This window comes from Eriocheir sinensis, chromosome 1, assembly GCF_024679095.1.
Source record: "Eriocheir sinensis breed Jianghai 21 chromosome 1, ASM2467909v1, whole genome shotgun sequence".
Taxonomy (NCBI): domain Eukaryota; kingdom Metazoa; phylum Arthropoda; class Malacostraca; order Decapoda; family Varunidae; genus Eriocheir; species Eriocheir sinensis.
In genome coordinates, this window is record NC_066509.1 from 15,291,541 (window position 1) to 15,306,928 (window position 15,388).

Genomic DNA, 15,388 nt, shown 5'->3' on the forward strand with positions numbered 1-15,388 from the left:
TACAGCACAAAAAAAAAGGCACAATGGGGCACACATTGACCCACTACTCAAAGATAATCATTGTTGTGCACCTAAACACTATATAAAAATAGTATTGAGTCCATGAGAGTAACTTGGAGAATATTCAGACACCAAAAACTGACAAGTGGACAGCTGATAATACCATATTGAATTATTAACCTGTTTTGCATTGATTAGTTTTATAAATATTTGATGGCTCTGGAAAATCATTAAAGGTGTCTAGATGGACAGCCAGCAAAGTACCAAAGGTAGTCATTTACTCCCCATACACTGTAAGTGGCCATTATATTTCTTAACTTCTGTGAAAATGGCCTAGTTTCTTCCTAAAGCAACATAAAATGTGAGGCTGCATACTTTCACACCAAAATGTTTGAGTCAAGTATTTAGGATATAATAACTGCTATACTTTCAAAATATTGTATTATTTTGTAACACTGCAAGTAAAATAGTACAATTCAAAGCTTGTAGTCTCATAACAAAAATATTGCGTGAGACAACAAGTTAGGTGGAAAGAATAAGAAGCAAATGGATCATGAACAAAATCGGGGTTACCCAGACACAAGGGCAGCACCATTCACTAGACAAACACCACCCTATAAGAAACCCAATGTGAACAAATCCAATCTTTTCTTTGTAGGGTACTATTCATATGTTCTCTTTAGACATATCACTACTTCAGTATCATTTTCTTGCAAGTAAAGAAATGAACTTTCTCATTTAATCAAGACTTTTATCTTCATTTAGCCATGAATGCAGACATAACTGGTCACCTGTTGCATACACAACTCTAGTAACTGCATTATCATTTCAGTCTCTTCACTATGTGTATGCACTTTTAGATTATCTTACCAAGGCAGTCCTTTGTATTGTTATACACTCATATTCAAACTCTTATAAAGTCCATTTTAATAATGATCAAAATCAGAGAATACTAATAATGCCTACTAATTTTACAACTTCTTTTTATAAAAGCTATCCATATGTTGATCAGGTCAACAGACACAGTAATGTACACATTTGTATATATACTTAACCCATGGTGAAGGTCCCAAGCAAACTCAAATGTAAAAGGAATCCTGATGGATTGTTTACAATAAGTCACCTGTCACACCCACGGCAGAGGACATCACAGAGTAGGACTAACTACAACTGCAGGATACATCACACATCAAACATGTTACACAATACCATTCTTCATTCCATATATATATATATATATATATATATATATATATATATATATATATATATATATATATATATATATATATATATATATATATATATATATATATATATATATATTCTAGACACTTATCTCACCCAAGATGGATTCTATATTGGTCTTAAACTTTTGATTGTATTAAAAAGTTTTCCCAATATTAATCAATAATGTTAATCTTAAAATAGAAAAAAAAGGCAACTTAGTCTGCCCTTACCCATGGGAAGATTCTTAGCATCAACATTCCATTTTCCACATAAGCAAGATAGAGGTGATGGGACATACATACCTACATACATACATAAATGTGTGTGTGTGTGTGGAGAGAGAGAGAGAGAGAGAGAGAGAGAGAGAGAGAGAGAGAGAGAGAGAGAGAATTTCACCTGTGGTTAACTTGCATGCATGCCCTCAGTGGAATGAGAATCCTCCATACACACACACACACACACACACACACTTTTTATTGCAACCTACACAAGGCAGCACTGTATTTACTTTCACAATTATATACTTGCTGTCCTGATAAGGTCCCACAGACACACCTGACAATAAAGGTAGTTTCCTGGAGCAAAGCTCTGAAATACCATTTGGGATACAATTTAATACAAATTCTTGCAATTTTACACAAGCAAGGCATTCTAATTACCTATTTGAAATTCATATGCATGCTTCCTGAAGTAAACTTTATATATATATATATATATATATATATATATATATATATATATATATATATATATATATATATATATATATATATATATATATATATATATATATATATATAACTGCAGACTTGGATATTATTTCATCAGTGTCAAATTTTGAAGGGATAACTGTAAGCACAATGTTTTGGAAGAAAATTACCATTCATTCAACTTCCCATTAGTACAAGCATGACTGGGAAACCCAAATACTTGCCTGAAAAATGGTAAAGTATCAATAGAAAACATTCTGAAATTAATTTTACAATGAAATTCTTGTTAAACAGCAAACTACAAACAATGATATCCTGGGTGATTAATTTCACAGTTGCCCACCCCCATACATTGGTTCCTCATGCAAAATATTCCTTACCAGACTTCTCACATCCAGTTCATAAAAGTTACTTTACATTTATTAACTTTTCGATTGCACTTCTGTGTGTGTGTGTGTGTGTGTGTGTGTGTGTGTGTGTGTGTGTGTGTGTGTGTTATTCACCATGATCTGATCATGGAATGGACTCGCAATCGCCAGCCAATATCCTTTCTCCCCGAACAAGCTTGGACCTTGTGATGTGATGTGGTGTGTGTGTGTGTGTGGTGTGTGTGTGTGTGTGTGTGTGTGTGTGTGTGTGTGTGTGTGTGTGTGTATTTACCTAGTTGTGACATACGGGAAAAAAGCTACGCTCGCGCTGTCCCGTCTCCATATCCACTCTTATCCAGTTTTTCCTTAAAATCATGAATGTTTGTGTGTGTGTGTGTGTGTGTGTGTGTGTGTGTGTGTGTTACACAATAACACACACACATACCTACTGCTAGTAATCTTGAGTTACAGGCTTCCAAGATTTCTTTCTGAACCATGATTTTCTTCTAAGGGAATGACTTTCCTTGTCTGTGTGCCCTTGTGTCATGGGTTGTGGATTTGGGAAAAATCATACATGTATGTACATATAGGGATGTTCAGATCTATATTCAATAATCCACCAGTGAACCTCTCAAATCCATAGGCTGCTAGAATGGAAAGAATAATGTTTCCATCACTACAGTTATTGTATAGGAAAATAAGCACTTAGCAGATTGGTCCTTTATCATGTATCACATAACTGTGCTTCATGCTTCACTATAAACTAATCACTTACATCTTAATTGTTTGGTATGTTTACAAACATGAGTAGGATGAGCAGTTTCCTGGAATTTCAATAAGCTCGAGTATGAAGCGTTTTGGCAGTCCTGGCACAGTACTGTACAGTGTACTGTTCTTCATAAACACTACTCGAGCTCACTCACTCACCATTCTCACGCGATGTATGTACAGGAATGGTTCGTCACGGTTTACACTATATTGAGCCCTCCCCTAAGTCCTGTTTTCTGTCAGTTCCCCACATTCAACTCTGTGATCGAAATCTGTATCAATTCACCACTGTGAAAGCACCATTCAGTATCAGCATTAACACCATCTGATATAAAGCACTTCAGTCATAATTTCATTAAGAAAATATTCAGTTCTCACTTGGACAGGTGCTCTTCTGGAGTTTCTACTCATTTCTGGGGATACGTATTCAATACTCTGAGCATTGTCCCATTGACTAGGTGTGTACCTTCCAGATGGTGCATCAAGCTCACATGGTGTTTATCCAGTCTAAAATGCAATTAACACACATACTATATATTTTACACACACACATACATACATCCATATGTAATTTTAGTGGACTTGAACTATGAATTTAATACTGATGTGAATTTTTGCTGAAATTCTTCATTTCAGCTCTAAAACACCGACATAATTGACCTTGATTACCCTTCTCATGATTTTCTGTGTTAATCACATAACCATTTAACCTTAATACATACTGACTAAAGGCTGAAGGTGTCACCAATACTGCTAAAAATAAATTCCATTGGAAGATTTATGTCCTTGCCCTTGCACCAAGACCTTGAGCAATTTGTTCCCTTCATTCAAGCATTTGCAATAAGTCCCATGCTGCTGACCCTCTGCTTTTTGCTGCTCACTTAATTCAATATACATAATACATTCTTGCCAATATATGATTACAAACTGGTTCAATAGGATCTTAAGGGAATAATTGGTAACAATTTTAGTCATACAAGGCATTGCATCTAATTCGTCAGATCAGCACAATACACAATGACTGATACATTTTGCCCTCATAACATGAGGCACACTAATACAAATTTCAATGACAGTAAATTAAGTTCAACTGTAGAGAGATGCTTAATACTAAAAACTTTATCTAAAAATTTCTGGAACTAAGATTGTCACATTATAAAGAAAATTGTCACTAGATACAAATTAAGCATCTCATGAAAGAGAGGGGGAGATGCCCTCATATCCACTTCCCCTGTCAACAAACTATTTTTGTTTATGACTGACAAATGCACACCTTGTTAAAAAATTATACTTCATTTAAGTTTAGTAACATAACTAAGTATAATATTACTTTCAGTGTCTGAGGTTTATATGCAGTTTTACAAATCAAAGGTTAAACCATGCTCTCATTAATTTTGCAACCAATTATTTACTTGGATTGTTCAGGTTCAGGTGATCCTCTTGTTAATGAAGGCTTCTTGAGAACGGATGGTTTCACTCGAACAGGCGGCTTCAAAACTGATGGTGCTCCACCTGTTGATAATGCCACAGCCTCCAGGTACCTCAGTTTGGGAGTGGAAGGTGCAGGTCCTTCTGGTGGCCTATCTGAAGCTGACCTTATTTCCACTCGTACATCAGAGGACACTTTACGTTCACTACGCCCCTCTGAGTCTATGGACTGCATGGGAGGATCTCGAGTACGAACAATGGTTGAGACTGAAGTTGGTTCTTCTGCCTCTGTTATCCTTAACTCTGTAGACTCAGTGCTCCTTTGGGATAAGCTGAGAGAGGATGTCAACTTATGTGCAAGAAAAGTCTGGGTTTGGGCATCAGTACTATGACTCCCAAAAGTCTTTAGGGCTGGAGTTTTCTTAAGTGTGTTTAAGTTTTGTTTTGCAAACACTTCACCAGGTGTCATGTCTGGAGACTGTGTGCGTGGTGATGATCCCCCTGATGAGGAGGAACTATCATAACTCTGACTTTCGCGATGAAGGTGGGGGCGTCGTATCCTGGGACTGATGCCACCCTGCTCCTTTGGGGAAGACGATAATGGTGTGACTGGAAGATCCATCACCAAATCAGGAGCTCCTGCTGCTGGTTTCAGCTTTGCCCGTCGCTCCCAGAATGTGCGAGGCGAGGGTGAAGAGTGGTTGAGCCGCTCTTCTGAACTACTCGAGGATAGGTTGGAGCTCTGGGAAGGGCACCTTGGCCTTAACTCCCACTGACCCCCAACTCCTCGATCCCCTGCATCATCATGAACTTCTAACATGCTTTGAGACAGTGGCCCCCGTGTTGCTGAGTCACCACTGGTGGAGGAACTGATCATGCTGGAGCTTAACTGCTCCAGGTTTTTGCCCTTCGGAGACTCCTCCATCTGGGCTTCTTCATTTGTTTCCGCCACCAATGCAGGGGCCACAGACTGGGTCACCGGCTCAAGGAGGGGGCAGGAGGGATGCCGGGAGGGTTGGGGGGAAGAGGGGGAGGAGGAGGGTTGACCTCCACCTTCACCCGGCATGGAGACCTGCAGAGAGCATTCACTACTGACGAACTGTCTCTCCTGTGGAGGAAAAGGAAAAAAATATTTTGGTTAGGGGAAAAAACTGGCTACAGAACCAATAAAAACCTCTTTCATAAAACCAATGCAGCACCTCCTCTTGTTAATACTCTGCAGGAAGATGTTGTTCCTGAAAAACAAAATACTTCATTTCATGACTAACATTGGATCAGTACCTTAGTAAAATTATCTGTAATTAAAAATGTACCATATGTCCTGTCAATGCTAAAAAAAAAAAAAAAAAAAAAAAAAAAAAAGTACATGAATATCACATATATAACACAAGTCATGGGATCTGTGAATGTATGATGACAAGTACAAGTGTGGATAGATTGTATAACATGAGATGTGGATAGTGTGTGATGCAGTAACAATAATAAAAATGATGGATGAATCTTGAGGACTCCCACAGGAGAATGAACATGTTGCAGACAAAAAAATATTGCTGTTCATGTTTCATCACAAAAGTTTCAATGTTATATGCAACTGATGCATCTATTGCACCAATAAGAGTAGAGTTGAAATTCTGGAATATTACACTGCATGAATCATCAGCTGAGAAAAATAAACAAACGACAGATCAGAGATTTGCAGTTTCCCTGATCTTTAAACATTTTATACACAATGGATAAGAAATGCTTGCACCTCATTGGTGTAGTGGTTAGCATTCCTAGCTATGAATCCACGGGCCTGTGTTTGATCCTGGCCTGGGCTTTCCAACTCACCCATCTGTTTATCCTCCCTTTCAGAATGGTCAATAAATAGGTAACTATTGAAACTAGGGAGAGGTAAACTAATAACTCAAATTTCACACTTGCCCTGTGTTCCAAGATAGTGGATTCTTACCAACCACAGGCTCAGGGGTCAATGAGAATGAGATGAGCACCAAAGACACAAGCAGCTTAATGATGATGACTTTACAGACATCTTAATCTGAAGTTTTCAGGAAAGACTAATATAATGGGAAGTAGTATGGACAAATAATCTCTTCATAACATTTTCTTCCAAGATATCTCAAAGGTTATGTATATAAAAAAATCAATATGGTATTTTCCAAAGAAACTGACATTTAACCCCTTATAAGTGCCATTCCAAAGTCATGTCTGTCCTGAAATCTGCAACAGGAGCACCCAACAACCCACACAAGTCTTGGATTCAGTATGTTCCTTAAATAGATAGCAGTAATGTAATACCTGTATTTCGTAAAGAATACTTCATTCCAACAAGTAACTAATATTTTTAATATTCTTTTTCATGTGCAAAATTAAATAACAGAATCAGAATATGAAAATATGTTCATATTTTATATGTCAGTTGCAGCCAGGCACCTGAGGCTGGCACAAAAACAGCAATATATGCGTACAGAACCCACACCTGTAGCAATGGCTCTAGACTTCATTTGCATGACATTCTTCTTTCTAGATGTGGGTGCTTTTCCCTAGTCATTGTCAGTGAAGCATTCTGGGTCTGGGTGTGCTTGGGAAGGGCCACTGTTTGACCATTACTTGAAATGTTTGGAGCAGACATGTCAGTATTGTTACTCTCCATTTCACACCTCATTTTACATCTTTCCCGCAAGTTTCATCATGGCTGTGTATTCTGGGATGGAACTATTGCTCTGCCTTTCAGCCCACTCATCTATGGATATCTGTTTAGATTCTTCCATGAAGAAGACTTGTAGTCAGCCAAAGCACAAGTATGTACAGGCATGTTCCTCACATTAACATATCACTTTCAAAATCTCTGTGCCAAGTCACATCATGTTTTCATACATGTGGCAGCAGACCCTGCTACTTTGCGGGTGTCAGATTCTTTAAACAAGCATGTTTTTTTCTATGAGAAACAGGTTACGTCACTTATTCTGTCTTCATGAACGTATATATATATATATATATATATATATATATATATATATATATATATATATATATATATATATATATATATATATATATATATATATATATATATATATATATATATATATATTTTGTGTGTGTGTGTGTTTGTTTGTTTTTACATTTTGGCCTATGACGCTGGTAGGCTTTCTTGGTGAGGCTCAATGCTTGGGCCCAGCCTGTTGAGGTGCAGGCAAGTGTTTATAGTGGTGCCATCTTGCTTGGCTCATGCTGCCCCCCAGAGCTCATCTTTGAGGCTCTCTTTAGAGAGAATCTAAGAGTCCAGGTTGATCGGTGGTCTTCAGGACAGCATGAGTTAACCAGCATCTTTACTCTTTCATCCCTCATGCAGGTAAACTCTGGAACAATCTTCCTTCATCTGTATTTCCTCCTGCCTACGACTTGAACTCTTTCAAGAGGAGGGTATCAGGACACTTTTCCTCCCGAAATTGACCAATCTTTCGGCCACTCCTCTGAACTCTTTTACAGGAGCAGCGAGTAACAGGATTTTTTTTCATTATTGTTTCCTTTTTTTTTGCCCTTGAGCTGTTTCTTCCGCTAATAAAAAAAAAAAAAAAAAAAAAAAAAACCACTGGTAACTGAAAAATTCCAGCTGTGGCGGCAGGCAGGACTTGAACCTGCATCCTCCTGGAAATGGCTCCAGCACGTTAACCACTCAGATTCTGTGAGTGTTTAAGTGAAAAATTCACTCAATAATGTATATCAGAAACCACAGAAATATTACTAAAATATGTATAAATAAGTACAAACATAAGCATATACTTTGATTTAACTCTTAAAATGTTTCATTATTTATATATATATATATATATATATATATATATATATATATATATATATATATATATATATATATATATATATATATATATATATATATATATATATATATATATATAAAAACAAAAAATTTAAAATAGGCTAGTTTTTAGGATCACTATCTCTGACTGACACCAAATTAGTCCCTCCACCAAGTTTTTACATCTGTTGGGCCATTATTGGGTGGTACGAGGTATTGTTTAAAATTACAAGATTATTGAGTATAAAATTCTGCACTAGAAAATGCATTTGCTCTTTTGATATGTTGTACAGTAGTGGTGTAACAGAGTTTCAAATTTGAAAAATTCCAAAGAAGAAATAATAGTAAAACGTAGAGTTGAAAAATGTTATGCCATAATTATGCTTGCGTAATTGTGGAAAACAATTAATATTTCTAAACCACCAGATAAAGTATATACTGTCCAATAAATGGGTGTAAGCAATGTAGAAAATGAGATAAATGGGCCTAAGTGAAGCAATATATGAGAGAGAGAGAGAGAGAGAGAGAGAGAGAGAGAGAGAGAGAGAGAGAGAGAGAGAGATAACATTTTTCTGATCTCAGGAAATTCTAAACATAACTGAACAAACTGTACTATACTGATATCAGACATTTTTGGCGATCATCAGTGTATTTTTTTTGCATCCAGAAATATTGACAGCCAACATTCTCACTTATCCCGCTTCCATTAATTCTCAAGCTAAGAGTTACAGCATAAATCACTGTTAAGTTCATGGTAAGGCAAATCTCGTTAGACCAAAATGAACCTTATCAGAGGCGTTTGGAGCCTACTTAATAAACCTTCTTGTGCAGGAGTCGTGGCAACGAATACCTGAAGCCTGGGGCTTTGGGGGTTAACAGACCTAAAACCGTTACCATTATCATTACCGTTGATGAGGTTTCAGGCCCCGCTCCACTGCTAGTGCAGCAAGGGCCATCAACAATTACGATGTAAGCCTCAATGTCGTAGTGGGTTAGTGAGTCTTGATTGCTTTTATGAATAACCTACTGATGTCTTTTTAATAAACGTGTCATCATCATAAGTCACTTGGCCATGTTTAGGTTCTTACTTATCCCCCATATCTTTCCTTTTCATAGTATCACAAATATCCATTGCTTCATTTTCCATTTATCTGATATTTTTATAATATCACAATTCAATATCCAACGATTATTTCCAACTCACTCAACATTCAACACACAATTTATGTTCGAGTCTCAAACACTAATTAATAACCATGATCGGTTATGTTACAAATTCTCTCAATTTCAGTCTGAAGAACTACACAACACTGATCATTCGCTGAGTGATTAAATTCAGGCTTTCAGGCTTCAGGAATCACGTGAATTTCAAATTAATTTTCATTTACACTTATGTAAAGGGGGACAGATGTATAATGAAGAATGGTATAATGGTGTACAAAATGGTTTTCAGTTTTAGTTGTTAGCCATGGCTGACACTATATCCAAATAAGGTAGAGTAATGAGTAATTGGCAAAAAGTAATTGGGGTGGAGTGGGGATATTCCTGAATTTCAACTTCTTGAATATAGAAATAACATCCTTATTTGTCACCACTTTCAATATAAAGTAGAATAGTGATATACTCCTATTAGAGCAAAATTTGAGTGGTGCAGAATTTAAAATTACTATCATAAAAAAAAAAAATATATATATATATATATATATATATATATATATATATATATATATATATATATATATATATATATATATATATATATATATATATATATATATATATATATATATATATATATATATATATATATATATATATATATATATATATATATATATATATATATATATATATATATATATATATTCCATATGACAGACTATTTTTGAATTACAAGCATGATGAAGTGGGCATTTTCACTTTAACTCTAGCCTGTAGTTGTTCCAACAAAACTATACATATTTCTTCCGACTTGTTATCTGACTAGAGCTTTTAAAGTCTTGCTCCCTCTTGCTGGGAACTCCCTTTGAGGGGGTTGCTATGGTAAATATCTCCAGTTCTCCCTCTTCATATGTGCCTTTTATTTAACATTCATAACTACCCTCACATCTTCAGTTATTCCTCAACTCAGTCATTTCAATCACAGCATACTATCACCTTTTTTTACTCATCCTCATAAACTTAATATTATGTGCATTTGCCACATGCCTGATCTCATTCAGTTTAGTACATTTCACCCATTTCACTACCCAGTGACTATACTGCAAAGTACATTTTTTGCTCTGATACATACTACACCTTTTATTTATTCATTCCATCCCATCTTGTTACCCCATATGTGTAGTGCGGTAACTAGGCCTGATGGGCGAGCCTCCCATAACTCACTCAGCGAGCGGGGTACCTCTTTGGCCGACTGGTAAAGTAGTGGCTCTCCCATCACGCTGGTCGCGGGTTCAATCCCGGACAGCCGGAAAAACCCTCTCCTTGTCTTGATTAATTTCTCGTGTTTCGATACATGCAGAGGACGTGTGGGACCGGGAGTAATAGAAAGGAGAGAAAAATCTCTGCATTTCATATGCTCTTTTCAAACAGGTCATCTCCAATGTACATACCTTTGTCTCTTCTGCTTCATTTGATGCTTATGTTCGAGGCATGTCATACTTCTGAGACTTATTATCTTTCGCATTAGAAATCTTGCCTTGTGTATCCATGGCACTTCAACACTTAATTATTTTCATTACTTTACAACAAACACTAAGTGTAATTTACCCAAAACTTACATCTTAGGATATGCAACTTTTGTGTAAATGATTATTTATAAATGATTATGATACGACTATTTTGAGAGGGGATACATAAAATTGTTTTCACCCAAAAGGCCCTATTATTATTTTGTATTAAATATGAAGGAAATACAAAGGTGTTGAAGGAAGATGGAGGCTAGATATGAAAATTTTGCTTCTTAAGTTTTAGCAAAACTGATCTGCAATGGCATTACCATATAAAAGTTAAAAGTGACTTTCTTTAGATTTTTCTATTTTTAAAACATCTTTTACATATATTGAGATAATTTATTAAAGTAACTTGATGATGATTGCATTTTCTGTTGATGTAGAGTTAATGTATACATATATCTTATCAGAAGAGAGCACACACACACACACACACACACACACACACACACACACACACACACACACACACACACACACACACAGACCAAAGTTGGAATATGCGGAGGCAGTGTGGTCTCCTCATAAGAAGAAACACAAAGAAACTTGAAAGAATACAAAGGATGGCAACAAAAATGGTTCCAGAGCTGAAGGGATTGACATATGAGGAAAGACTAAAGGAACTGGACTTACCAACACTAGAACAAAGAAGAGAAAGGGGAGACCTAATACAAATCTATAAATTATTGAGCAAAATGGAAGAAGTAGATAACGAAGAGTTACTACTAAAAGAAGAAACTACCACCAGGAACACAAGAGGACATAGTAAAAAATTGAGGAAGGGAAGATGCTTGACAAAAAAAATATAGCTTCCCGCAAAGAAATATAGAGGTTTGGAACAGACTGAGTGAGGATGTAATATCGGCGAGGAGTGTGCAAAGCTTTAAGGAAAAGTTGGATAAATATAGATACGGAGACAGGACCACACGAGCGTAAAGCTCAGGCCCTGTAAAACTACAACTAGGTAAATATATACACACACACACACACACACAGATGGAGGTGTGAAACAGCAAAAATAAATAAAAATAAGGCATGGACGAATTTAAAGAAAAGACCAAATAAAAATAACAAATATAAAAAAGCAAGAAATGAATATGTGAAAATAGGGAGAGGAGGAAGCTAAATTTGAAAAAAGAATAGTTTTTAAATGTAGGGAAGAACCGAAAATGTTTTATAAATTTGTAAACGGGAAGTTAAAAAGAAATGAAGGAGTGGAAAGGCTAAAAGAAAAAAAAAATGTATTCTACAAAAAGGACAAAGAAATTGCAGAAATATTAAATAAAAATTTTCATAAAGTGTTTACGAAAGAAACCGACTTTGACTGAGGTCTCGAAAATTCCAATGAAGGGAAACTAAATCAAGTAAAGGTTGAGAATGGGGAACTGATACAGCTGATGAAAACCTTAGATGGAAGGAAAGCTATGGGACCGGATGGAATCTCGGGTCAAGTACTAAAAGTGTAGAAATTAATCATTGGAGCCACTTTATGACATAATAACATGCTCTATAAATACAGGAAAAGCACCCATAGAGTGGAAGAGAGTGAACATTGTACCAATTTATAAAATTGGAGATAAAACTGAACCACTAAATTATAGGCCAGTTTCTTTGACGAGTGTAATGTGCAAGATTTGTGAAAGTATAATAAAAAAAACAATGGGTTGAACATTTAGAAAAGGAAAACATGATAAATAAGGGACAGTTTGGATTTAGAAATGGGAAATCGTTTGTCACCAACTAAAATACTCAAGAGCAATAGATGTGGTGCAGGAGAGAGAAGGATGGGCTGATTGTGTATATCTCGATTTGAAAAAAAGCTTTTGACAAGGTTCTGCACAAAAGGTTAATCTGGACACTACAGCAGTGGGAAGGAATGGGCAGAAAGGTTATCAAAAGGATGAAAGATTACTTAACAAACAAATGCCATGTTATGGAAATGGGGAAAAGTAATATTAGACCGAGGAAAACATACAGGATGGGAGAAGAAAACTTAAAGGTAATACATGAAGAAAAAGATTTGGGAATAACAATGCAAGACACACTATCCCCAGAAAAGCACATAGACAAGCTGTTTGGAGAAACCTACAGGATGATGCAAAATATAAAGGTATCATTCCATTTTATAATGAAGAAAATAATAACAACATTGATAAGACCAAAGCTTGAATATGCTGCAGTTGTGTGGTCACCTCACAAAAAGAAGGATATCAGAAAACTGGAAAGGATACAGAGAAATGCAACTAAAATGGTCCCACAACCCTCGAATATGACATATGAAGACAGATTGAAGGAGATGGACTTGATGATACTGGAATAAAGAAGGGAGAGAGGAGATCTGATCACACTGTAGTGTCATGCCCTGGGAGCTTCATTTTCTCTTTTCCTATTTTCCTACACGTCCTCTGCGTATATCGTAACACACAAGAAATTAGTCAAGACAAGGTGAGGGTATTCGCCGGCTGCCTGGGCTGGGATTGAACCCGCGACCAGCGTGACGGGACAGCCACTCCTTACCAAGTCGGCCAAAGAGGTACCCCTCTGGCCAAGTGGGTTATGGGAGGCTCGTTCATCAGGCGTAGTTGCCGCACTACACGACTTTCCCCTCTATGTAGATTAATTTCTGTGTGTTGAGACCTTTAGACTGTGACCAATTTTGGTGCACTATTTCACAATGTCCCCATAGAGACATACCTCCAACACTTCCCATTTTCTATTACCCTCGGAGCATGGGCCATCCTACCTGTTACCCCTTCGGGGAAATTCAACAGAACTGCAGGAGAGGATGCCCACCGCTGCCACCACTGTCATGCCCCGAGAGCTGTATTCTCTTTTTCTATTTTTCTACGTGTCTTCTGCGTGTATTGAAACACACGAAAAATTAGTCAAGACAAGGTGAGGGTATTCGCCGGCTGCCTGGGATGGGATTGAACCCGCGACCAGCGTGACGGGAGAGCCATTCCTTACCGAGTCGACCAAAGAGGTACCCCTCTGGCTAAGTGGGTTATGGGAGGCTCGTTCATCAGGCATAGTCGCTGCACTACAGTAGAAGTTGATAAATAAGTTTGATGAGGTGGATAAGGATGATCTCTTTTTAACTGCAAAAACGCAGGGGCTGAGAGGACATGGGAAGAAACTTAATAAAGGAACATGCTTGAGTGACTTAAAGAAGTATAGTTTTCCACATAGAAGTGTTAACACATGGAACAGCTTGTGGGAAGAGGTGGTGGAGGCGAACAGTGTCCAACAAATGAAGGAAAGGCTGGATAAATGTAGAAATGGAGACGGGACTATTAGAGCTTGGCTCAGGCCCGGTAGACTACAAATAGGTAAATATACACACACACACACACACACACACACACACACACACACACACACACACACACACACACACACACACACACACACACACACACACACACACACACTACCAGGTAATTTTTTTTTTTTCCCCCAAAGAAGCAGAGCATTAAAGAAAATGGACAGGCATGAACACAGGTTGATGCAGTGATGACTTTCATCAGCTCAGGGTAACTGGAAGCAAGAAATAAATTAAAGCAAATCAGAGTAGGCACCCAACATCGCCTCAACAAGCTGCAGCACTACTACCACCAGCTACCTTACAAGGAAAAAATGTCTGGGAAAACTACAAAGTTTTCAAGTGCAATTTTAAACCTGATAAGAGCTACAAAGGTACTACTCATTTCATAATTACAAATAACCTTAATATTAAATTTAGATCAGAAATGTTAAACAGGACACCATTCACATACATTCATGGCTACTGAACCAGGGCCAAACAACTAGTGTATAGCTACTCCTGAGCAATTCCTTTTATCATTTATTTAATTAGAATTTGTAGATGAAGTGACACTGGCCACCTGCAAATGTATTCACTCACTATATGTGAAGAACATTGCCATGTTGAAATGAAGTAAAAATAATTGGTGGTAACACACACTCACTTGAACTTTAAGGTTTTCGTAATTTTGATAATAGATCTCATTATTATTCAAAGTTTCCAGGCACACTAGATACTTGCTCAATCACTATGTATTGTACTAAAGAGGTCAGCCCTCCAAATTTGTAAGATTTAATCTGAAATTCTGTCTTCACCTTTGATAATGAATGTGATTCAGTACAAGGAGGTACCAGGAGGTAAAAGATGTATATATAAAAATGGTCAAAATCAAGATTTGAAATAAAATAAAATTAAAATGAGATGCCAAAGACAAGGAAGAATATGCATTTATACATGTGTGTGTGTGTGTGTGTGTGTTTTATATATATATATATATATATATATATATATATATATATATATAT

At 36.7% G+C, this 15,388-nt stretch overlaps 1 protein-coding gene across 9 annotated transcripts in view; it reads right to left on the reverse strand.

Moving 5' to 3' along the window:
* Positions 1–2,380: 2,380 nt before the first annotated feature.
* The window catches only part of LOC126995500 (SLIT-ROBO Rho GTPase-activating protein 1-like), a 106,000-nt gene continuing 92,992 nt past the window's right edge, over positions 2,381–15,388 (reverse strand). For all 9 annotated transcript variants that reach the window (XM_050855144.1, XM_050855107.1, XM_050855100.1 and 6 more), the window contains one exon: positions 2,381–5,612. In XM_050855144.1, coding sequence (XP_050711101.1) covers positions 4,485–5,612 — 1,128 coding nt within the window. In that variant the 3' untranslated portion in view covers positions 2,381–4,484. The remainder of the gene's footprint in view (positions 5,613–15,388) is intronic.